The sequence below is a fragment of the Neofelis nebulosa genome, chromosome 15 (assembly GCF_028018385.1).
Source record: "Neofelis nebulosa isolate mNeoNeb1 chromosome 15, mNeoNeb1.pri, whole genome shotgun sequence".
NCBI classification, from domain to species: Eukaryota; Metazoa; Chordata; class Mammalia; order Carnivora; family Felidae; genus Neofelis; species Neofelis nebulosa.
Window position 1 is genome coordinate 8,924,766 of NC_080796.1, and position 22,244 is coordinate 8,947,009.

General features: G+C 61.1%; 1 protein-coding gene across 1 annotated transcript in view; it reads right to left on the reverse strand.

The window, feature by feature from the left end:
* Nucleotides 1-1,921: 1,921 nt before the first annotated feature.
* The window catches only part of PARP1 (poly(ADP-ribose) polymerase 1), a 38,935-nt gene continuing 18,612 nt past the window's right edge, over nucleotides 1,922-22,244 (reverse strand). The window contains 17 exon segments of the mRNA XM_058702397.1: nucleotides 1,922-2,435; nucleotides 2,687-2,801; nucleotides 3,378-3,439; nucleotides 4,092-4,219; nucleotides 4,577-4,729; nucleotides 5,127-5,225; nucleotides 6,202-6,330; nucleotides 6,899-7,021; nucleotides 8,399-8,482; nucleotides 10,629-10,757; nucleotides 13,778-13,973; nucleotides 15,597-15,729; nucleotides 15,945-16,013; nucleotides 16,168-16,416; nucleotides 18,505-18,645; nucleotides 19,258-19,402; nucleotides 21,946-22,122. Coding sequence (XP_058558380.1) covers nucleotides 2,354-2,435; nucleotides 2,687-2,801; nucleotides 3,378-3,439; nucleotides 4,092-4,219; nucleotides 4,577-4,729; nucleotides 5,127-5,225; nucleotides 6,202-6,330; nucleotides 6,899-7,021; nucleotides 8,399-8,482; nucleotides 10,629-10,757; nucleotides 13,778-13,973; nucleotides 15,597-15,729; nucleotides 15,945-16,013; nucleotides 16,168-16,416; nucleotides 18,505-18,645; nucleotides 19,258-19,402; nucleotides 21,946-22,122 — 2,214 coding nt within the window. The 3' untranslated portion in view covers nucleotides 1,922-2,353.

Genomic DNA, 22,244 nt, shown 5'->3' on the forward strand with positions numbered 1-22,244 from the left:
GAACCGCCACCTCGAATCCACCGGCCGGCACCCTGCAGGGACAGGCCTCGAAGGCCAGACCGCGCGTGCACACGCCACCGGGTGGACCGGCGTGGTCGGGCCGGTGAGCCGAGCTCGTGTGCACGGCTCCCCGCTGCAGGCAGAGGGCAGCCCACCCCCGGGCCCGGCGCCGCACCTGTTCGCTTGGGTTTCTGTGAAAGGCTTTACCACCAGGATGCACTTAGCTCCACCCTGGGTTGGGACCGGTTTTCTAAGGGGGGAAAGACACCCAAACTATAAATACCGGAGAACATAGCAGGTTCCCTTACAGAAAAAAACGTGAATTCCGAAACGCAAATCTCTTGAAGACGTCAGTTATGACCGGGGCGCCTGGGGGGCTCCGTGGGTTAACGTCTGACTTCGGCTCAGGGCATGATCTCAATGTCTGTGGGTTCGAGCCCCACCGTGGGCTCTGTGCCGACAGCTCGGAGCCTGGAGCCTGCTTCGGGTTCTGTGTCTCCCTCTCTCTGCTTCTCTCCTGCTTCTGCTCTGTCTCTCCCAAACATTAAAAATAAATAAATCCTATCAGACCTAACGTCCCTTTAAAAATAAAAAAACACCAGTGCTGATTACAGGGAACCCCTCGAGCACTCACTCCAGCCTGAAACTACTTTGTCCCATCAAGGACCGTGAGGGTAAAACTGCCTTTCCCTGGGCCGCCCGGGGTGCCGAGGACACAGAACAGTCGGGATCCAGGAAGCCGGGCCTGACTGAACGGCTCATCGGGAGCGGGTCTCTGGTCAAAGGCGCCAAGGGCTTTCGGCAGGTCGAGGACTCTACTGTTATCAAGTTGACTTGCTCGCGTGGCCCTCAGGTAACCGTGTGGAGTCACGACCGCGGCTACCGCGGGACACAGCCGCGGCCACACACAGCCCATTACCGTGGCCCCGTGTAGCTCAGCCCCGGGAGCACCTGCTTCGCGTCTCTGCCGCCGCGGAGGACACCGGGGGACCCCTGCGCGGTCTCCCTCACCAGACCCGTGTCTAACCCAAGGTTTCAGACCGCGGTCCCCGCACCGCCCACTCCCCGTTCTCCTTCCGTCGGAGGTCCACGTGTCACGGCCCTCCCCCTCCCCCCCCCAGCATCACTTCCACACGCCCCGCGGGTCGGAGCCGCAGGCCGCCAGCACGTCTCGCCCCGCGAGGGGTCCACCGCCAGAGAAGCAAGCCGCTTTCCGACGTCTGGGGTTTGCTCTTCGGCCACTTGGACGGGGCACCGCCCTGGGCGCTCTGGGGTCCCACGGACACAGGCACCAAGTCCCCTCCGGTCTTCGCGGACCTTGTACCGTGAACAGTAACCAGACTGTAGCCAGAATGAGACCAAACGCGCGGACACAAACGCAGAAGCCGGTCCCGCTTTGAGAGTTACGAGGAGCCCTTGGGGTGTCAGCGACAGTCTCCACTCACCAGACGGGCTGCTTGCAGGAGGTTCGGGAATTTCAAATGCAGCTGTTAAGTCGCTATGCTCTATTTTTAATGTTTATTTATTTTTGAGAGAGAGAGAGAGCATGAACAGGGGAGGGACTGAGAGAGGAGGAGACGCAGAATCCGAAGCAGGTTCCAGGCTCTGAGCTGTCCGCATAGAGCCCCACGTGGGGCTCGAACTCACGAACGGTGAGATCACGACCTGAGCTGAAGGCGGACGCTTCACCGACCGAGCCCCCCAGGCCCCTCTATGCTACAGATTCCAAGAGTTTCCCTGTCCGCGTGTCTCTAGAAAAGGAAAGCACTTTTTTTTTTTTTTTTTTTTGGTCTAAGTATGAGAAGAAATTGTTGATCTCCCTCCTCCTGGTCTCCCCACAGAACTCACACATGGCGGGGCGGGGAAGGGGGAAGAAAGGTCTAAAAAAAAGGCAATTGATGCAAAATAAAGAAAATCTAAGTAGTATGAAATTAGTTTTTATTTTTACCTCAAAATAAACGCTTAACATTTTTCCAAAACCTGAACTAAAGGCAGATGCTTAGAAGTGGCGGAAGATTATTCTTTCCTCCCCTGGGGAAACCAGTAAGGCAGACGTTCTGACCGGGCCTGGCTCTTCCCGCGGGACTAGTCTGGACGAATACCTGGCCCCAGCCTCTCGTGTATCGTCAGCTGTCGCCACCCGGCTTCTGGCTGGCAGGACCCCACCGCCCGTCCCACCCCCAGACCCACACAAACAAGGGGTATGAAAAGCTAGGAACATCGTTTCACACGTGACCGAACGCTCACAGAGAATCCTTTCTGAGGGGATTTAGGAAGGTTTGCGCTCTCGGCCGCCGAGCAGGGGCGCACCGGCCCCCGCCCCCGGCTGCGCCTCGGCCACACGTCCCCGGGCTCACCACAGGGATGTCTTGAAGTTGAACTTGAGCTTCAGCAGGTACTTCAGATTTACCTGAGCGACGTCGTACACAATGTACCTGGAGGGGGCGCGTCAAGGAGCACACGGTCTCACGACGGAGCGAGCACCCGCGGCTGCCAAGGTCACACCCCGCAGACCAGGCCCCCCGGAGGCGGAGCACCCGCTCTCTCCCCCAGGGCAGGCCGCCGAGGGCATGGCGGCCGGAGGGTCTCCGGTCAGGCTGCGCCCGGGATGCTGGGCGCGTAAGGGACCGCTGCCCCCTGAGCCCGCGCGGACAGCGTGGCCCACGGCCCACGCGGAAAAGGATACTCGTTGTACAGCAGACAGGTATCGTTAACGCCCGACGGGATCCCCGTCCCAAGGGGAACTTCTACGCCATCCATGGTGATGCTAGCTGAAGGGTCGGGGGTCGTCTTGCCCAAACCTGCAGAGAAGGCCGGAGTGATATGAATTGTGGGGACAGAGGCGGAAGATGTTTCCAGGAGAGGCGGTCCACGTTATGTTGGGTCTATGCGCTCGTTTTAAAGCCACGCGCGAATTCTGCGCTCGGTCCTTCTTCCGGATAGAAAAACCTGTAGGTGACATGCCACGTTCCCGGGGCACGAGCCTTACTGACTTCAAGAACAGCGCCCCTCCCCCGCCCCCCGGGATCCTCTTTCCGCTGAGCAGAACTCAGCAGCAGAACTGCAGTCACTTCCGCCTGGCAGGTGGAGGCCCCAAAGCATCAGGTGCCACGAGCCACGCGATCCAAGACGCCCCAGGCCCCACTGCGTCATGAGAGGTCACGAGAGGCCCTCGAGCTGCAGCGGAGTCAGGTCAGAACCCAACGCCCCTGCCTGCTGCCACCCGCGCCAAGACCCTCCTTTGCCGTCTGCGACGCCAGCCACAGAGCGGGAGCGGCGTTTCTACGACAAGCTACGGGAACACAGCCTTCTGGAGGGGAGAAAGCGCCCTCCCGGTGGTGTCCCAGGCGCCCGGGGCAGTTTCTGAGCCACCCTACCTTTGACGCTGTGCTTGCCCTTGGGTAACTTGCTGATATGCGCGGCATGCTTCAGCTCGTACCTATTCAGGAGAGGTCAGTGTCAGCGGCCTCCACGGCCCGAGGGCTCCCACGCCAACAGTCTGACCGGCAGGAAGCCACGCGAGAACCGACAAGCACCCCGAGAACCCAGCGCGCCCTTGCTGCCAGAGCTCCCTCCCGGCCCGGCTTCAGAAAGCGAGGGCGTGCTCTTTGTGCATCGACTGCGTCCGTGACCACGGCTCCGGGGCCACTGCGAAGGAGAGGGTCTGTCTGGAGCCGCGGCCGGCCGCTCTCGAGGCTTCTCTGCCCGGGCCACGATCCCCAGGCCCCCAGCTCATTACCGAACCCTGCTTTCCGTGTGACATCCACAGGATCAAGGCTGACGCCCGACCCACACGGGACCCACCAGGTTTTCTCTGCGGGGAGCTTGAAACTGGGATAGACTTGGACGGAAAATCTAAACACCCGTGGGGTGTGCGCGCTACGGGGTGACCATCGTCTGCGCGAGCCAGCCAGGCTTCTCGGTGCACAGGAAGAAGATGGGCGCTGCCGGTTCCCGAGGCCGGGCTGGATCCCCGATCCTGGGTTTTGTGAGGCGCTCCTGGGCCTCCCTAGTTCACTCGGCCAGAACTGGTTCCCCCGTCGTGGTGGCCAAGGGAGTTCTGAGACCCGCCCGAGGCCAGGCTCACTCACATGTTTCCAAGGGCAACTTCCCCCAGCAGGATCAGGCCTATGGGGTCTCCCTGGGACGTGTGGCAGTAGTTGGCACTCTTGGACACCATGTCGGCGAAGTAGATCCCTTTACCAAACATGTAGCCGGTCTGGAGGGTTGGAAAAGGGACACTGAAACCTTCCAGCCGACATCCGGAGCACCGCCGACCGGGGCCAGGCACCAGGGACGCGGGGCCGCTACGTAACCTCTGGACCCCGCTCTCCTCTCCTCTGAACTGGGCAAGAACCTCACGGGGCTCTTGTGAAAATTCAACGAGTCTGTGCGCGTTCAGCTCAGTGCCTGGCGCGTGTCAACGCCTCGTAACGTTGGCCGTTACTCTCCCCTCCTCCTCCCGAGAGTCAAACGCGGGGCTCAGGGTCTGGCAGTGGCCACCTGTCGGCCGTGGCGGAGCCCAAGCCCACCCTTAAACGAGGCCCCGCCACCGCGCCCCGCGCCAGGCACGTACCACGGGCGCTTCAGGCGGGGCGATGCGGAGCCCCTGGGACAGGATCCCGGCGAAGTTGGTGGTCCTGGATCCGTGCCACAGCAGCCGCCGGTTCCGCAGCTGCTTGAACGGCTTATAGCGCTGGCTCTCGCCTTCACGCTCGATCTTAAAAATCTGCCCGAGGAGACGGACGCCACTTGTTACTCCGCCTAACACACATCTACTGGCCACTGTCCCTGCCCCCCCCCGCCCCCCAGAGGGCGCGGCCCGTTCCGGTAGGACAGGTGGTTTGGTGGGGTGGGGAAGGGCTGCACGTGGCGGGAGCCCATCGCAGACCCTCATGCGTGTCTGATACGACTTCCCGATTCCCAAACTTGGCTTTGGGCCAGAAAACGAATAAAAAAAGAAACAAAACAGGAAAAGAGTAAGAAGCCACCCTCAACCGTGAGACCACTACTGTCCCTGCTCGACAAATGAGTCGCTTCCTCCCGTTACTCGAGGCGAAGTCAACGATTCTTTCCCACCCAGGCCCACGCTGGAGGGAGCGGGCGGGGGAGGGAGAGGTTCTTACGTCAACAACTTCCAGGTCATAGGCGTTGTGCGTGGTCGCGTGAGTGTTCTTCACGTACTTCCTGATGGTCTCCGCTTCCTCGGAGTCTCTGTCCACCACCTAGAACGTCGTGTCTTGGAATCAGAGCGAGGGAGACCCCGGAGAGCCCCCGACGGAGTAACGGCCACATACGAGGCACCACACACGGCTTCAAACGCGCGCCGTGGGGAAGGCTGGGTGTTCTAGGAACTCTGGTTCCCTCCGCTTAATTAAAATAGAGAACAGGGGCGCCTGAGTGGCTTAGTCAGTTAAGCCTCCGACTTCGGCTCAGGTCATGATCTCACGGTTCGTGAGTTTGAGCCCCGCATCGGGCTCTGTGCAGACAGCTCAGGGCCTGGAGCCTGTTTCAGATTCTGTGTCTCCCTCCCTCTCTCTCTCTGACCCTCCCCTATTCATGCTCTGGCTCTCTCTGTCTCAAAATAAATGTTAAAAAAAAAAATTAAAATAAATAAATAAATAAAAATAAAATAGAGAACGAGTGCCGCACCAAGAACCAGGCCCACAGCATTACGGTCAAGAAGGTGCCCCCGGGACCCATCAAGGGGCGTTTGGTGGCTTATTCTACCTGGCCCTACAGACGTGTTTTGTCCCAAGCGGGAAGCAAACGCTCTTTTCAGGGACGTAAACACCCCATTCCAGGCTCACACTTACAACCCTGCCGGGCCCGAGGCAGGGGGACTTCTGCCCAAGCCCCGGCCCCCCGAAAGTTGAGGGGCCTGCGGCACAGTCCCTCGGCCCCAGAGCACGGACCCGGCACCGTACGTTTGTCACGGCTGCCGTCACCTTCTGCACCTTCTAGGGTTCACACCACACAAACGTCCAAAACAGATCCTCTCTAGACTGAAGAAGAAGGAACTTTCTGGAAAGTCCCTCAAGATCCTATAGCAGAGGCCCTGGCCTAGAAGGCTGCCCGGCCACCAAGGTGCCTGTTTACAGGTGAGCTGCCCCACGGTTCCGCACGGGCCACCAGCAATCTGTTTCAGGGCCCGCCGCTCCCCGGGGACAGCGGTCAGGTGCGCCAGAGGGGGGCTGTTACCTTGATGTCAGTCTTGAGCTTCTCGTAGTTGACATCGATGGGGTCCTTGCTGCTATCGTCCGAGCCACCCCTGAGCAGGCTGTAGGCCACTTCGATGTCCAGCAGGTTGTCCAGCATCTCCACCTTGGCCTGGAGGAACAGAAGGCACACCTCGGGCTGGCACCAGGGTGGGGGGACCTTCCAGCTGGGTGTGTGTGGGGGGGGACAGCCTGTCGCCCACCCGCCGCTCAGTGAACACTACCGAGGACTCTCCGGGATGCTGGGGTGGGGTGGGGGCGGCTTGCTCCCCGGGGGAGGGGACAGCCGGAAGCTACAAGCCTGCGGCGAGAACGCATTTCCATCCCCGCACACGGACAGGTGGGGACAGGTGGGGACAGGTGGGGACCGGGGGCCAGCTCCCTGAGGCAGGGAGGGAAAGCAGGGGAGCGATGCTGTCAGGAGAGGCCGTCCTGCCCCGCGGCTCCTACCGCCAGCTCCGCGTGGCACAGCCAGGGCAGAAAGCCCATCTGTTTTGCCTGGGGTCTGTCTCCACTGACGTGGGAAGAAATCCCACTTTGAAGCGAGGGCCCCGAGGTCCTCCCGGCACTGCCCCCGGCCCTCAGGGGTCACGACACGGAGGAGCGGCGGCAGGGAGTGACACCCAGGTGCATCCGCGACCCCAGCGGACCCGGGGCCCCCGCCGAGACCCGCGAGCTACCTGCACGCTGTCCGCGTTGTTCAGGAGCGGAGGCTTCTTCATCCCAAAGTCGTGGGGGATCAGGGTGTAGAAGCGATTGGAGAGATCCAGGATCTGGGAATCACTGCTGCCCTGGGACACCGCCTTCAGGGGAGGGAACAGAGGGGACACGGACTGAGGCGGCAGCTGGGAGGGCCCCGCATGCGGCAGGTCCGAGCCGGCTCCGGAGTGGCCCGGAAATTTCCAAGACCAGCTAGAGTTGGTGCCATTCCACCCTGAGCACAGGACCCCTCCCCACGTGAATTTCCGTTTCTAGGAAGAACTGTGCACCTGTGGACCTGTCACACCCCACCGCCACGTGAGACGTCAACGGGAGCGGCCAGGTGATGACCTCACGAGCACCCCCGAAACACTCCTCTTTCTGAAACGCCTGGGATTTTTATACTATAAAACGTTGAAGGGAAAGACCCCACCGCTATGAACTCTGGCAAACCCCCTTACCCACCGACCTTCAGCTTTAAGGCAGGGACTCGTTTCTATCACACCTAGAGGTCCAGATGCAGAAAGGCTTAGCTCCCCTACTGCCGCGATGCCAACTAGAGCCCCGTATGCAGGAAGTGCTCAATAAATGCAGACACGGAGGAGCCGGACCACTGGGACACTTGGCAGACACGGCAGGGGGGGTACGGGTGGCAAAGGGGCGACGATGTGGCCCCCGCAAGGCCCCAGGCCGCACGTGTGCTTCTCACCGGGACACAGGCTTCCCCGATTGCTAATGTTTCTGTGTGTAGTTCGCTCTGCTTGGTGGGGGGGCAGGGCATCCCAGCCTTTCCACCGGGGGTTCTGGAACAGCAAACGTTTTCATGTCCCAGCCGGCGGGCGACAAGCCAAGGGGCCAGGGCTTAGGCGCAGCTGCTAGCTGGATTGAAGGGCTCCGGTTCAAGGGCTCCTCTCCAGCACTTTCCGCTCTCGGGGTCCCACTTTAGCTTCCCGGTGCTCTTCCCTCACAGGCCAGGCCTGCACCCTGCCCACCAGGGCACACAGGGAGGGACCGGGGACCAGGAGGGTGACGTCCAATGAGCACAAACAAAACGGAGAAAACATTTCGCTCTCTGGCTGATGGTTTCCCAGCAACGCAAAACAATTTCAACTTCTCGATTTTTTTTTAGGATTTTCAGTGATCTCGTGATCTCTATAACCAACCTGGCGCCTCTACTCACGACCCCGAGATCAAGAGTCGCACGCTCCACGACTGAGCCAGCCAGGCGCCCCCAATTTCAGCCTGACTCCGAAGCGCACACAAAATCAGGTCGTTTTTATGAGGCGGGAGAACCAAACACCTAATCCGGTTTCTAGACTTACGTATGCCATCGCTGAAAACACGGCTAACTCATTAGTCTCGCACCCACCTCTGGCACGTAGCAGACGCTTGTGACGCTTATCTGAAGAAACCTAAGCCCCGTGCGCCGCGGCGTGGGACGTTGCTAGCCGGGGTGCAGAGGCCTGGGAGGCCCTGCCTACCTGCTGGACCTCGCCGAGGATGGAATAGGCCGCCTGGATCTGCCTCTTGCTCAGCTTCCCCAAGGGCATCTTCTGAAGGTCAATCTGAGGACACAGGGGGCGTTTTCCCTCCGAAAGCTGCTCAGCGGTGGAGACGGGACGGTGGGCAAGCGCCCCGTCTTCCCGGGAGATCGGGGACCCAGCGCTACGGCTCGCGGCCCCACCCGCACCCAGGGTCTGCGCGCGAGAAGGATCTCGCTCGCTGCAGGCAGGGCCCGGATGAGGTCCCCGCAGCCCCCACGACTGCCACCAATCCCCGTCGGGAGGATGAGGTCCCCCCGCACGGCTAAGGCTGCTCCCAGCTGAGTGGGAACGTAAAGCGGCGGAAAATGTTTTTCCCAAAGCACATGCTTCTGAGCATACACGTTTATGTTCGAATTAACGCCGTCCCTTTTCATCAGTTACCCCGAAAGGTCACACATTTTTCCAGCGACACCACTCCCGCTCACCGCTTTGGGAATGACCACCAACACAGGTGTTGAGCTGTCGCGGGAGGACCGGGGACGCGGCTCCACAGGGCCCACACCTAGGGACGCACCTGCCCTCGGCCCCGCTCTCGCGTCTGTATGAGGGACCACGCTCCTCAGAGGGCACCCGCCCCCCTGTGAGGCGCTCAGCCTGTGCTCCTTGCTCCCGCGTCCCGAACCCTTCCGAGTCCCCGGGGCCCACCTGTGCCCGCGGGGCCGAGCGGGCATCCCAGGAACGGAGCCCCCGCGGTGACTAACAGGGTACGAGGACGTGCCAGGCACAAGCGGGGCGGCGGCCACGGCGGCCAGTAATGACCTTCCCCCGTGGCACACGCTTCTCTCCCCGCCACCCTGGTGGGGGCGGGGGCCATTTTCCGGGAAGTTGAGCAGCCGGAGCTGGGTCTGGGGGAGAAGGTGGGCGATCTACCCCGAGGCCAGCACAGGGCATGGGACTGAGCGCAGCATCTCCGGTCCGACCAGAAACGGGGGCTGGAAGCCGCTGAGGAAAGTGGCTCTGAGGGGGGCCGGTTCTCTGAAGCGAGCGGCACCCCGACCATGGGGCCCTGGTGCTCATCTGAAGAGACCGGTCTCCTGGCCTGCACCCCTCAAAACCTACACCCAGGCCGTGGGGACGAGAGAAACCGGGGGCCCAGCCCTACCGACCCGGCCAGGACAGTGAGCCACAGGGGACACGAAGGCGGGCCCCCCGGGACAGAGCTCCCAGGCCACCACGTTTTCCCATCTACCTGGGACCCTATCCCATGCGGGCCCCCCACTCCCCACACACTCCCCACGGGCTCTCTCCCCACCAGGGGCTCTGTTCTTCCTGAGAAACTGAGTCTCCCGTGTGAGAGAAAGCCAGCCCCAAACCGGCTTTTCCCAGGGAGACGCCTGTTCTGCCCGGAGTCGAGAAATCCCATGAACCAGAGCACAGGGAGCCAGAAATGACCCACGGGGCACTTCTTTTAAAACATTAAACAAACGGAGACAAGACCCTCTTCCCTGGGCGCCTCCTCGCTCCTCCTCGTGCACCCCTGACCCCGTGAGCCTGTCCCCAAGCCGCCACGCTGGCTGGCCATCCTGACAGAAGGCGGCTCGGGGGTCTCCGGGAACAGGACAGCACAGCCTGGCCGCTGGCAAACCCACCGAGGAACCTCCAGGAGAACGAGACGCGTTCTCGAACAGCCGCTGGGCCGAGCCCCACAAGGGGATCCGCGCTCACCCCCGGGGCAAAGCGGAGCCAGGCTGGAGAACGAACGGGGACACCGGGCCGTACCCCCAGAGCCCCCGGCCCTGCCCCGGGCAGCGGGAACACGGCAGACTCCCCCCCCCCCCCCCCCCCCCCCCCGCCCTCTTCTTAGAATCAGGAGGAGTTCTGTCCAGTGGCACCCGCGGAAAGTTCTCCAGCCTCCTCAGTACTGCCCGATTCTTTCGCCGTAAGCAGACGCACCCTGGGCTTGCAGGACAAGTGTGCTCGGCATCGAGGGGCCCGGCGCGAGGGGACGGGGCCCAGCGTCGGCCCCCTACATACCACAGGCCTCGCAGCAAGTCAACCATCTCAGGAGCACCAGCGGCCCCGGGTCGGCCTCGGGCTGAGGGCCGGGCTCCCGACACGAATGCCCCGGAGCCCCGCGCCAGCCCCTGCGTACCAGCCTGCGAGCTCCGACCCGGCGTCAGACTCCCGGCGCCAGGGGCAAAGGCAGATCAAAGAAAGGCGCGGTCACCTCGTACTCCACCATGGCTTTCTTCATGCTCTCCACGTCGAAGATCATCGTAATGAGGTCCTGCACCGGCTTGGGGAGCTTGGACTTGGTGCCGGGGTTCACCGTCAGCTTCTTTACCGCCTCTTCGTCCTGGAGGGGAGAGGACCGGTGAGAGACCCCAGGCGACAAGCCAAGAGGAGCGGCGGTGGTGTCCGAGCCGCAGACAGAGGTGGCGGGATCCGAGCACCAAGGGCGTGGAAACCACGGCGTGGGGAGGGCTGCGGCGGGAGCACCGGGATCGGACGCCCCCCACGCGCCCCTAAGTCCCTACGGCCGCTCTAGACCCTTCCTCCGACCACCGCGGCGGCACCCAGCTCCGCGCAGCCTGACCCGCAGGCACGCGCGCCCCCCTGGTGCCCTCACCCCTTCCTACTCGTCACCTCCCACCCGGGAACCTGCCCAGGGCCCGCCACAGGCCAAGGGGACACCGGACCAGTGCTCCCCCCCCTTATGCTGCCGAACCCCAGGGCTGAGCGCCTACAGCCTCCCACGCAGTCCCCGAGGATCACGCTCGCAGACCCACTCCTGCATGAACCCTCCGCCCTCCCCGCCTCACCCCCGCTCCCTGGGATCGCACTTCCCGAGAAGCTAAAGGCACAAAGCTTTACTCCCGCACAGAGCCTGGAGAACCCGGGCTAAGTCAACACCACGCTGCACGGAGAGCGCCGGAACGCTCGTCGATTTCGAATGAGGGCAGGGACCGCGCCCTGTCCGTCACGGTGTCCCTAGTATCTGAGTGAGCCTAACTGGCACCGGACACCGATCCTGGAATCCGCGTCATCCGCGTTGTGTTCCTGCTCCCCGGCCGCTGCTGTCCACACACGGCGGATCCACACTTCCTGCACTCGTAACTTCACCAGAAAGCAAACCGGCAACGCGTTAGAAGCCTTATTTATCTGCATTTACTCTGTAACCCTGTGCCTCCGCCACCGACGGGAACCACAGAAACGTTTATGTAAATGTTCGCGTAGTTATAGACGATTCGCAGCCTATAAACTGTGACCTCTGACCACCTGCGCGGCCTCAACAGATGCTGCTCTAGATCAGTGCGGCCTCGTTCAGTAGCTGCTGGCTCTGAAATGTACTCAGTCGGAGCAGAGACAGGCTGCAAGGGCTAAAAATACAGCGAATTTCAGAACTTTAGTTTCAAAAGAAAAAAGGAAGAAAAACAAAAGGAAAATAAAGTACTAAAATTAGTTTACGGTTTCTTTTTGCTTTTTAAAACATCGCTACTGCGGGGGGGGGGGGGGGGGCAGTGTGCCTGGGTGGCTCAGTCGGTTAAGCGTCTGACTCTTGATCTCTGCTCAGGTCATGATCTCAAGGTCGTGGGATCGAGCCCCAAACTGGCTCTACGCTGCCAGCCTGGAGCCTGCTTGGGACTCTCTCTCTCTTGGTATCCCCTCTCTCTCTCTCTGTCCTCCCCTGCTTGCTCTCCCTGCCCCCCTCCCCCCTCCCCCCATGCGAGCTTCTCTTTCTCTCTAAATGAAACAAACAAAACGTAGCTACTGAGACAGGTGCAACGTGGTCGTGCATCTGGACAGCGGGGAAACGCTCCAGGTCTGTCCAGGGAAGGAGCGGGTGGTCTCAGCACAGCTGGCAAGGCAAGGCTCCAATTTTCTGGTGGGGACAAGTGCCCATGGAGGGAGGGGAGCGCGGAAGACATACACCGTGACCTTAATTGCACTTAATTCTGGGCGATCGTGATTTTTTTGTATCTTCGTCATTCTCAAAAATTTCTAAAATGTATTTTTGAAACCAGAAAAATTAACCAGTAGGGGGCACTGCCGAGTCAGACGATCTCTGCGATCTCAACCTCAACGCGACACACCAGTTTAATTCTAATAAAGATATTTGATTGTAATCTCCACACTCAACGTGAGGCTCGAACTCATAACCCCAAGATCAAGAGTCACGCCCCACAGACTGAGCCTGCCCGGCTCCGCTAAATTCTATCTTTAATGGTGAGAGCTCATGGCACTCTCTAAGCTAGAGAGCTCCCATCTGAGACACTTCAGGCCTCAAAGGCTGGGAATCAAAATCTCTACTTATCCATAAATCTTTCCTTCTGTGAAAACAAACGTCTTTCCTTTAAAAGTGCAGCTGACCCTTGGGGTGCCTGGGTGGTCAAGTCGGTCAAGTGTCTGATGCCTGATCTCAGCTCGGGTCATGATCTCACAGTTCGTGGGTTCGGACCCCACACTGGGCTCTGCGCTGACAGAGCGGAGCCTGCTTGGGATTGTCTCCCCCCTCTACCCCTCCCCCGCGTACGAGGGCAGGCTCTCTCTCTCTCTCTCTCAAAATAAACACAAACAAACTTCACGTGGATCGTGACCGCACTGGCAGACTGCGCTGTGCCCCGAGACCCCATGCTGGCCAAGGATCAAGCGTAACAGATTTCTGCATAAAAAACAGGGTAAGGCATTTTCCAGAACGAAGGTCCAGATGTCCACAAACTACCAAGCAAGGCATAACGGAAGACTCTCCGGTGACCGAACAGGTGAGCTACCAACACACGACAGAAACCGTCAGGAGATAACGTGGGGCCCAAACCATGACCCGGCAGAGCCCAAGTCACTGTAATTCTACCTGGAACCTAAGCCAGGTCACGCGACAGAAGCCACACCCGCAATCTCGAAGGCCACGCCACGCCGTCCTCACCTAGGCTCCACCTCACCCTCGAGGACGTGCATTTCACCTGTGAACGGCTGCTGGGTTTTAGCAGATGCTTCTTCTGTGACTACTAACGCGACCGCATGCCCCGACCCGTCTGATCCCTCTGCGGTCCGCCCGTCTGCGCGCGCTGCCCCGACCTCCCGTTCCCGGGGGCCGGTCCCACCCGGGGTGCCGCACAAGCCCTCCCGCGCCGGTGAGCGTACTGCGCTCACGCTCGCAGGGCTTTTGGCGTTTCCTGGCAACGTCTTCGTCCGTTCTGCTCTCCATGTGACGCTGGCCGCGTCGCTCCGTTGGGGAGCGCTCCCCCCTCTTGATCGTTTGGGAAGGGCCTGTGTTCACTCTGAGCGCCCGGCAGCACTCCCCAGTGACGATGCCACCCGCCCGGGGTGTCCCTCCCTCTCGCTACAACCAGACGGCGCCGGACCTTCCGCGATTACCTGGCCGTAGTCGATCTCCAGAGGGTAGAACTTTTTGGGAAACTTCGTGAAGGTTTTGGCCTGCCAGGCGTTGCCGGTCTTCTCCTCGTATAATTTCATAAAGTGCTCGATGGCACCATCCTTGGACGGCACCTGCTCCAGCTTGTTGCTGCCAATCACGGTGCCCACGCGGCCCCAGGACCTGAATATCCAGTACCTGGGGTGGGGGTGGGGGGAGATCAGACAGACCTGTGGGTCAGCCACTCACACTCAGGGGTCTCCCCTTCCCTGCCGTCCTGCTTGGGCGGGAAACGACACGGAGAAGTAAAGGGAACTATTACAACAAAGCACCTTTACGTTTTATACAACTGAGAATTAGAAGTTTAAACACTTGCATCTGGCAGCCAAGCTTGTGGAGCAAACCCCGGGCTTTACCAACTTTTACATAAAACGCCCGGTTTTGCTCCTCAGAGAAACACAACAAGCTTTGTCGGGGAGTCCTGCGGCTCGACAGACGCAACCGCTGCCGACGCGCCCGAAGATACTGGGACCGCTGGGCTCGGATGGGACGGCACGTGGGGGATGACGGGGCAAGCCGGCCGAGCCTACAGACCTGACCACCCCTCTCCGTTTCCACGTCAACCGGGGTACACGGCACTGGGTCCCCTAGGTGCGCCGCTTACCTCTGGGGGACTTAACTATCCTCAGGGGAAAGAACACGTGACCTAACTTTTACATCACGACATACAAAGACGTAATCAGAACCCCAAATACAAGATTTGGATGCGCTTTCAAAACAAAACCAAAGAATTCAAAGAAAACTTGGGGCTTCCTGGCAGTTTTCTGGGCTGTGGCCCAAAGGCAGAGAAATTCATCCTCTGCTCCGTTTCTTTCCCTGGAAACGCTTGGGAGGCGCTATACTGAGCTGTCCTGAAAAGCCGTCCCGACCCAACAGCCCACGCGGCCCCTTCACTGTGAGCCCCAGTGAATCCGGGCCACCAGAAAAACACGTCCACCAGGGGAGGTGGGAAGCCACGTGACGTGGGGCTCATTTCTTCAGAAGATCTAAGGAGCCCGCTGGTCTCTCTCAGGGTCACTTTGGGATTCACTTGGTGGGCGAGAGCTCTGATGAAAGCGGGAACGACGGGGAGACGCCGGCCAAGATGCACTAGGGGCTGGCTGAACTGGCCCGGGGTCGCTGTGATCACAGGGCCTGCCTCCCAACCAGCAAAGCTTCCAGGCCCCCTGGAGCGCCGGGGGTCAACGGCGTCCATGTGCTAGTAAGGACGGTGAAGCTGACCCCCGAGAGCAACCAGGGGTTTTAAGGAACACGATACAAGGAAGTTTGTGGGGTGCCTGGGGGCTCAGCCAGTTGCACGTCTGAACCTTCGTTTCGGCTCGGGTCGCGATCTCACAGTTCGTGAGTTCGAGCCCCTTGTCAGGTTCTGCGTGGACGCCAAGGACGCAGACTGGGACTCTCTCTGTCCCTCTCTGCCCCTCTCCCGCGCGCACCCGCTCTTTCTCTCAAAATAAATGAACCTTAAGAAAAAAAAAAAAAAAAGGAGCGAGTTCGGTTCTTGCCCAACTTTACCTGCTTCAAGAAGCTTTCAAGTGCATGTAAAGGGATCAGGACTCGGGAATCTTTGAGGGGCCGTGAGAAGTCTTGGGAGATGGGAGTGCCAGCTCGTCCCCCGAAGTCGGGGGCCGGACGCTGGGGGGCCAGGCCGTCTGGGGCGACGGTGGCTTCCCTCCCACCGAAGGCCTCGCCACACCAGTGCTCTCGGCAAGCAGGCCGGCTCCGCGGTCCCCACGGGGCCTCTGTCCCGTCCCCAGGACACACCTGCTTTCCTTGTCGTCCTCCAACAGCTGCAGCTTGTAATAGGAGTTGGTTCCCTTCACGATGTCCACCAGGCCAAGGGTGGCGCTGAACACCTTCCCGCCTTTCTCCAGGACGTGCGCAGAATGTTCCAGACCTGTCATGGAGGGGAGGCGCCTGCTTTTCTCTCCGAGGGGCTGAAGCGCGCGGGGAGAAGAGGGTCTGCGGGTGTGGGGTTCACACCCACCGCCTTCAGGAGGCTCCCCACGAAACACAGGTGTCCTCGGGATCGGGGGAGCCCGAGGAGACATGAGGGCCCAGGCGCCACGTGGCCCAGCCCGGCCTCCCGCCCTCCCGCCCGCTCACGCTCACCAGAATCGGGATCGACGGCGGCGCCACCTTTAAGGGTTAACTTCATTCTCTTCTCAGATTTGTTGACGCCTTGGAAAGGGACATAAAGGTTCAAGCACGAATAAAAACTGCCTGGGAGGCGGCAGGGCAGGGCAGGGCAGGGCGAGGGGTGGGGGCGGGAAGGAGATGGGGCCACGGGGGCGGGGATGGGGGCGAGGGCACCCAGGGGCCCGGGAAGCCTCACCTTCCTCCTTGGCGGGGGCGGGGCCCTTGCTCTTCTTGGGCAGTGCGGCCCCCGACTTCCCTTTGGGGGCCGCGGCCTCCACGGGCTCCGCCTTCACGTTGGCCCCCCAGGGGGCCAGGACGTGGGCCGAGAGCAAATCCTGCAGGCTGCTGGTGGAGGCGGACGCGTCCTGGAGGAAGTCCTCAGACACCACGCGGACGCCGGCTTCCCTCACCTCCTCCATCTTCTTGCTCATCTTCTCCACCTCCTCTGTTCAAGTCGGGGGAGAAACAGCCGAGGCGTCAGCGGGGACACGCACGACGCCGCGGTCGACGGAGCCCGAGCCTCCGACGCGGGCACCGCGGCCCCGCCCTCGTCGCCTAGGGCTCGGGGCCGCGGTCGGCAGCGCCACAACCGGGCAAGGAACCCCGAGCCCGCCTCTGCCAGGCCGCCCTCCCCCAGCGCATCACCCAGCGCACCGCCACGCACCGGGCCACACGCGGGACTCGGGTCACTTCCCCTGTTCTGCGGGGGCCCCCGCATTCCGTCCCGGTTTCCCGTACGCACAGAGGCTTTTTAGTTCCACTAGTCCCGCTGGTTCGTTTCTGCGTCTGGTGTCAGGTGGAAGAGAACCGTCACCAAGGCCGACGCCAAGACCCGAGCTCACCGCCTGGGTTTTCTTCGAAGACTCGTATGGCCTCGGGCCTCACGACACCGTAAACACGCGCGGTCGTCTGCGTCCCGCTAACGCCTCGGCCGTTTCTCCCGACTCGAACAGAGAAGTGGAGGAGACGAGCAATCGAACAAGACGGAGGTGAGGGAAGCCAGGTCTGTGATCCACTCGGAGATTTTTGTGAGTGGGGCGAGCTGGGGATCCAGCTTTCCCGTTGGGTCGTCTCGGCTCCTCTGTTGTAGGTGAATCGACCCTTTACGCCAGGTTTACCGCTGGGCTCCCCGGTCTGCTCCGCTGACCGACCTCTGAGGTTTCAGGCCGGCCCTGCGTGGTTTTGCTTCCTCCAGCTCCGTACCACGCGGGACAGCCTGAAAGCGAGGAGCGTGATGCCTCCAGTCTCGTCCTGCTCTCAAGACTGCTCTGGCTCTCTGGGGTCCTTGGTGGTTCCACACAAATTTTAGGACCGTCTGCTCCATTTCTGTGAAAAACACCCCTCGGGTTTTGACAGGGAACCCGTGCGTCTGTACTGCCCTGGGTAGGAGCTGAGGATCCCACGGGGCTCCCCTGCACACAAAATGCTCTCTCTGGAAGCTTCTCGCGTCCTGTCTTTAACTTCTGCCACGTTAACTAGAATGAGTCTCGGTGTGGGTCTCTCTGGGTTCGTCTCTGGACCCTCTGGTCTAGATGTCGGTTTCCTTCCCCTGATCGGAGAAGTTTTCAGCCATTATTTCTTTGAGAAAGATTTCCGCCTCTTTCGGGGCATCTGGGTGAATTAGCCAGTGACGCGTCCGGCTCTCGAATCCAAGCCCCACATTGGGCTCCGCGCTGGGCAAGAAGCCTGCTCACAAAAAGATCTCTGTCCCTTTCTCTCGGTCTCCTTCTGGGAGCCTCTAATGTGCCCTGAGTCCTTCCGATGACACTCTGCCGTCCCTCACGCCATCTTTCCTGGTTTTCCTTTCTTTCCGCCGCTCTGAGCTCCACGGTCCTGTCTGCTTCACAGACTCAGACGCCGAGCCCGCGAACTACCTTTCTGTTCAGATACGGCCTCCTGCAGTTCGGTGACTTCCGTTCAGTACTTTCGAGCGTTATCCCTGCTTCACCCACCCTTCTCCCAGTTCAGCGAGCACCTTAGACCCTAATCTTGAACCGCTGACCAGGCAAATTGCTCACCTCCCTTTCGTCGAGACTTCCTCCGAGGCTTTACCTCGTTCTTTCACTCAGGACACCCCATTTCTTCCCCTTGCCTCCCCGGGCTTCCAGCCGGTGGACGGACAAGAACCTCTCCTGCTCTCGAGGGGCGGCCCCCGTCGTTCAGCGCCGTCCCAGCCTTGCTCTCAAATGCGAGCCTATCTGAGCGGTCGTTACTAGGAGCTGACAGCGGCCGGGGCTGCACCGAGGCCATCAGAGTCCCCCGGGGGAGGGTCCCAGGCCGGCAAAGAGCAGCCGGCAGCCCACGGCCAGGACAGAAGGCCCGCAAACACGCACATGACCCCACGCCAGCTTCGCCAAGCACCCACGCTGGCTTCCCTCCACCTCAACAACAGTGCTGAGCAAAGAGAGCCAACTCGGGAGTGCCCCGTGCGACCCTGCACCTCACCCCTCCTTGCTCCCTGCACCACCTCACCACCGTTCCCGAAGCCTCAGGAGGTGCGTGCACACCCGTCCCACATCAGGATCGAACTCACTTTTGGTGCTGATGCACAGGGATGCCTTGCTGGCCGTGCCTGTCAGCTTTCCCCCAAGTTTCTCGATCGTGGCCTTCATCTCATCCTTGTTCCGGGACAGCTTCCCCAGAGTCAGGATCTTCATGTTGGACAGCGGCTTATCTGGAAGGGACGCTGTCGTCAGGTGGCAAGGTCCCGGGGTGGGGGGGGGGGGGGGGGGGGGGACCGGACAGCCCGGGCTCCCCCCGGTCTGCATCCCCCAAGGGCAGAGTCCGTGAAGGCAGAGGCCCAGGGCTGGCAGGGAAGCGGAGGACAGAACACGAGGCGAGGGGGGCAGCCACAGGATGCTGCCCCTCCCCCCGCACCGCCCCCGGGGCAGACCGGCGAGACTGTGCGGGGACAAGGGCCCAGGAGGCTGGCGGTGGGACCACATGGGCCCCCAACTACTTTTCTGCTTTTCCCACTTCACGTCTGAAACCGCAGTTTCTTACACGACACTCATTAACCCCATGGGACAAAGCAGCCCCGTCAAGGATGGTCACTCAAAGCTCGGCCCGCGCGACACCGAGGGAAGTAACCCTCCCACGCTTCGGGTGTCCGGCACAGACCCCAGAATGGGAAGCCCCAGACAGGGTTGGGGCGGTTGTGCAAGGCGGTGCTGGCCCGGCCTTCCCTAGGGCGCCCCTCCCGAGCGTCCCCCTTGTGCGGAGGGGAGCAGGCCGGCAGAGCACCCAGGGGACCCGGGGACCCTCCCCGAGGCCGCCCTGGCTGTACCTGACGGGGCGGAGCTGTTCACGCCGGTGGGCGCCGAGGCCGCGGAGGGTGGGGGTGCCGGCGCCGGGGCTCCGGTCTCGGGTGGAAATATTCGGTCCTGTTTTTTGATCTTCAGTTTTTTGAGATAAGAGATTTCTCGGAATTCCTGAAATCACGTAAGGTTCAGCTAAGAAACCGGTTCTCCCTCGAAACCACCACCCGACAGAACAAAGAGGATTCGGTTCGTCTAAACAAAGCAAATTTTTTTTTCCCCTCTCGCAGTAAGGAGCGACCTAGGAGACGTGAAGCTTCCGGCACGAAGTACACAGTTATCGCAAATACGGCACTGGCTTCTGGCGCTTCCACGTGGACGCCGTAAGCGGTTTCCTTAAATAAAACACGAAACGCGAACCCCTCCCCCATCAGCTGACCGTGTGGTGGGGGGGGCCACTGCTGGAGCCTCACCCTCAAGTGGCCCCTCAAGGGTCACATGCCCCTCTCCCGACGGAAAGCCTACGGGGACTGTCCATACTGGGAAAGAGATTACTTCCTGAGAGGAAATCAGGCAATTCCCCTCCCTTCCTAGGAAGGAACGAGGCCGGGGCACCCGGGGAGGGGGGGCTCGGGGGTTGAGCATCGGACTTTTGACGTTGGCTCAGGTCATGATCTATCTCACGGTTCGCGGTATCGAGCTCTGAGTCGGGCGCCGAGCTGACAGTACGGAGCCTGCTTGGGACTCTCTCTGTGCCCCTCCCCCGCGCACTCTCTCAAAATACATACTAAAAAACAACAAGAGAAGGGACCGTGGCCACAGAGAGCCCGATGACGGTGTCCCCACGGACCCTGTCCCAAGCACGGTCCGTCTCCATCCCGGGCGACCTCCAGCGGCCGCGCTCCTGCGTCACTCGCTCAAGGGCCTGTCCCTGCTACCCCGGGTTCAGTGAACGCCCGCGGACAAGAGAGGACGCAGACCACCTCCCACACACCGGGCACCCGGCATGCCACGTCTCACAGCGACGTTCTGAAGACCGTTTCTCCCGCCGAGCAAGAAGGTCGGTCTTGACTGGGCCAGATGCCTGAAGGGGAACTTTAACACGGGAGCTGAGCTCTACCACCGAGGCCAACGTGACCCACACAGGAGCTCTGGGAAGGCGGGCTCCTCGGAGGCGGTGACCCGCTTAGGCAGCCAGGACCGAGAAAGCAGGGCGCACGCAAAGCCTCGTGGCTGGCGCGCTGTGGGGCTCGGGGAACGTGGCGTGCTCGGTTCCCTACTGCCGGGGGCTGAAGACTTCGTGGAAGCGCGTGTGCGTGCGGGGGCGGGGGGAACGGTACTCGAGGGGGACAAGGGCAGCGGAGAGGCCGCAGAAGGCCCACGGAGCCAGACGGGTCCTGGGCAACCCCGGAGGGCCGAGCTACGGAGGTGCCCTCGACTCTGGCCGCGGCCCTCGGGCTGCGGTCTCACTCGGCTCCGTGACTCTGTGACTCTGCACAGGCGGCAAGTTACCGTCGGCCTGCAAACACATCTTACACGTGCAGGTGGCTTCGAAAACTAACCCTCCAAAAATAGAGACAGAGGGGCGCCTCCGTGGCTCCGTTAGTTAAGAGTAAGACACTGGATTTCGGCTCCGGTCGTGACCTCACGGCTCCAAGTTCGGGTCCTGCAGTGGCTCTGTGCTGACAGTGTGGAGTCTGCCTGGGATTCTCTCTCTCTGCCCCTCCTCCACTCAGGGAGTCTCTGTCTCTCCCGAGCTAAATAAACTTAAAAGAAATGAACAAATGCCGCGCAATTGGCATATAAAACACAAACTAGTTCCTGTCCTTACGGCCTTATTGTTTCCTCAAAGATAGTAAAAGGAACACGAATACCACAGGCGGGTGTGCAGTACTTGCACACTCAGAAAAACCAGGAAAATGCTTCACGTGACCTGTGGAATCACCAGAAGATTTTAAGGGTGCGAGAAACGAGATCAGAGTTCAGAGTTGATTTCGAGCAATCGCTCAAGAGCGAGTACACAGGACAGAGCGGGGCAGGGCTGTAACCACGGCAGGGGAGGGGTGAGCGGCGCTCGGGGGCCGTGGGTGCGGGGGACGGTTCCGGGGTCCACCCATGGGCCTCTGTGCACACAGCAGCGAGATGACCCGATGTGGCTCGAAGCCCGGTCCCCGGCAGAGGCGGCGCCACTGCTCTGCCCCAGCGGCCGGGCGCCAGCTCGCGCGGGTCTGCGGGTATGGAGAGTCCCAGCCGAGGGCCCCAGATGAGTTTTTTGCATTGAAAATATGCAGCTCCATTAGAACAAACAACCAACCAAGACCGAGAGGAGATACTTGAACTCTGGGCCCAACCCCCTCCCCCCCCCCCCCCCAGCACTAAGACAAGAACGTGGCCTCCGGAAAAGGAACTCTCGTCCACGCATCTGCCGTCCCCCCCCGTCCAGAACAGCGCCCAGCACAGAGGCCGCACCGCATCAGCAGGTATCTTGGCAGGAGGGTTTTACACAATCGGACAGAACTGTCCTCCCGTTAGAAGACTTGGGAGTGTGCAAACGTACGGACCTGACAACGCCATCTTGCGTTCAGACCGCGAGGACGACCTCGCCGTGAAGGAGCCTGGGGAACGCTGTACTCCAGTCGTGGGGACGTGTGGTGTGGACAAGCCCAGAGGGGGGTGAGGTTGTTTTTCTGGCTAAGCTCGGGAACCACCCCCCTTACCTTTGGAGTCACCCACTCCTTCCGGCTGGGTGTCTGTGTCTTGACCATACACTTGGTCCAGGCAGTGACGTCCCCGGTACAGTAGTAGGCGTCGCTCTTGAAGACCAGCTGGCCCGAGCATTCCTCGCAGGGAAGGAGGGCCCCGAACACCATGCCGTCGGCCACTCGGTCCAAGATCTGAAGCCGGTAAGAAGCGGGTCAGAGAGGAGGGCTCGCCCCCCCCACCCCCGCCTCCGGACCCCCCGCTGCTGGGCTCCCGGGGGAGCTCGGACTGCTGTGTCCACGTGACACGCCGCAGC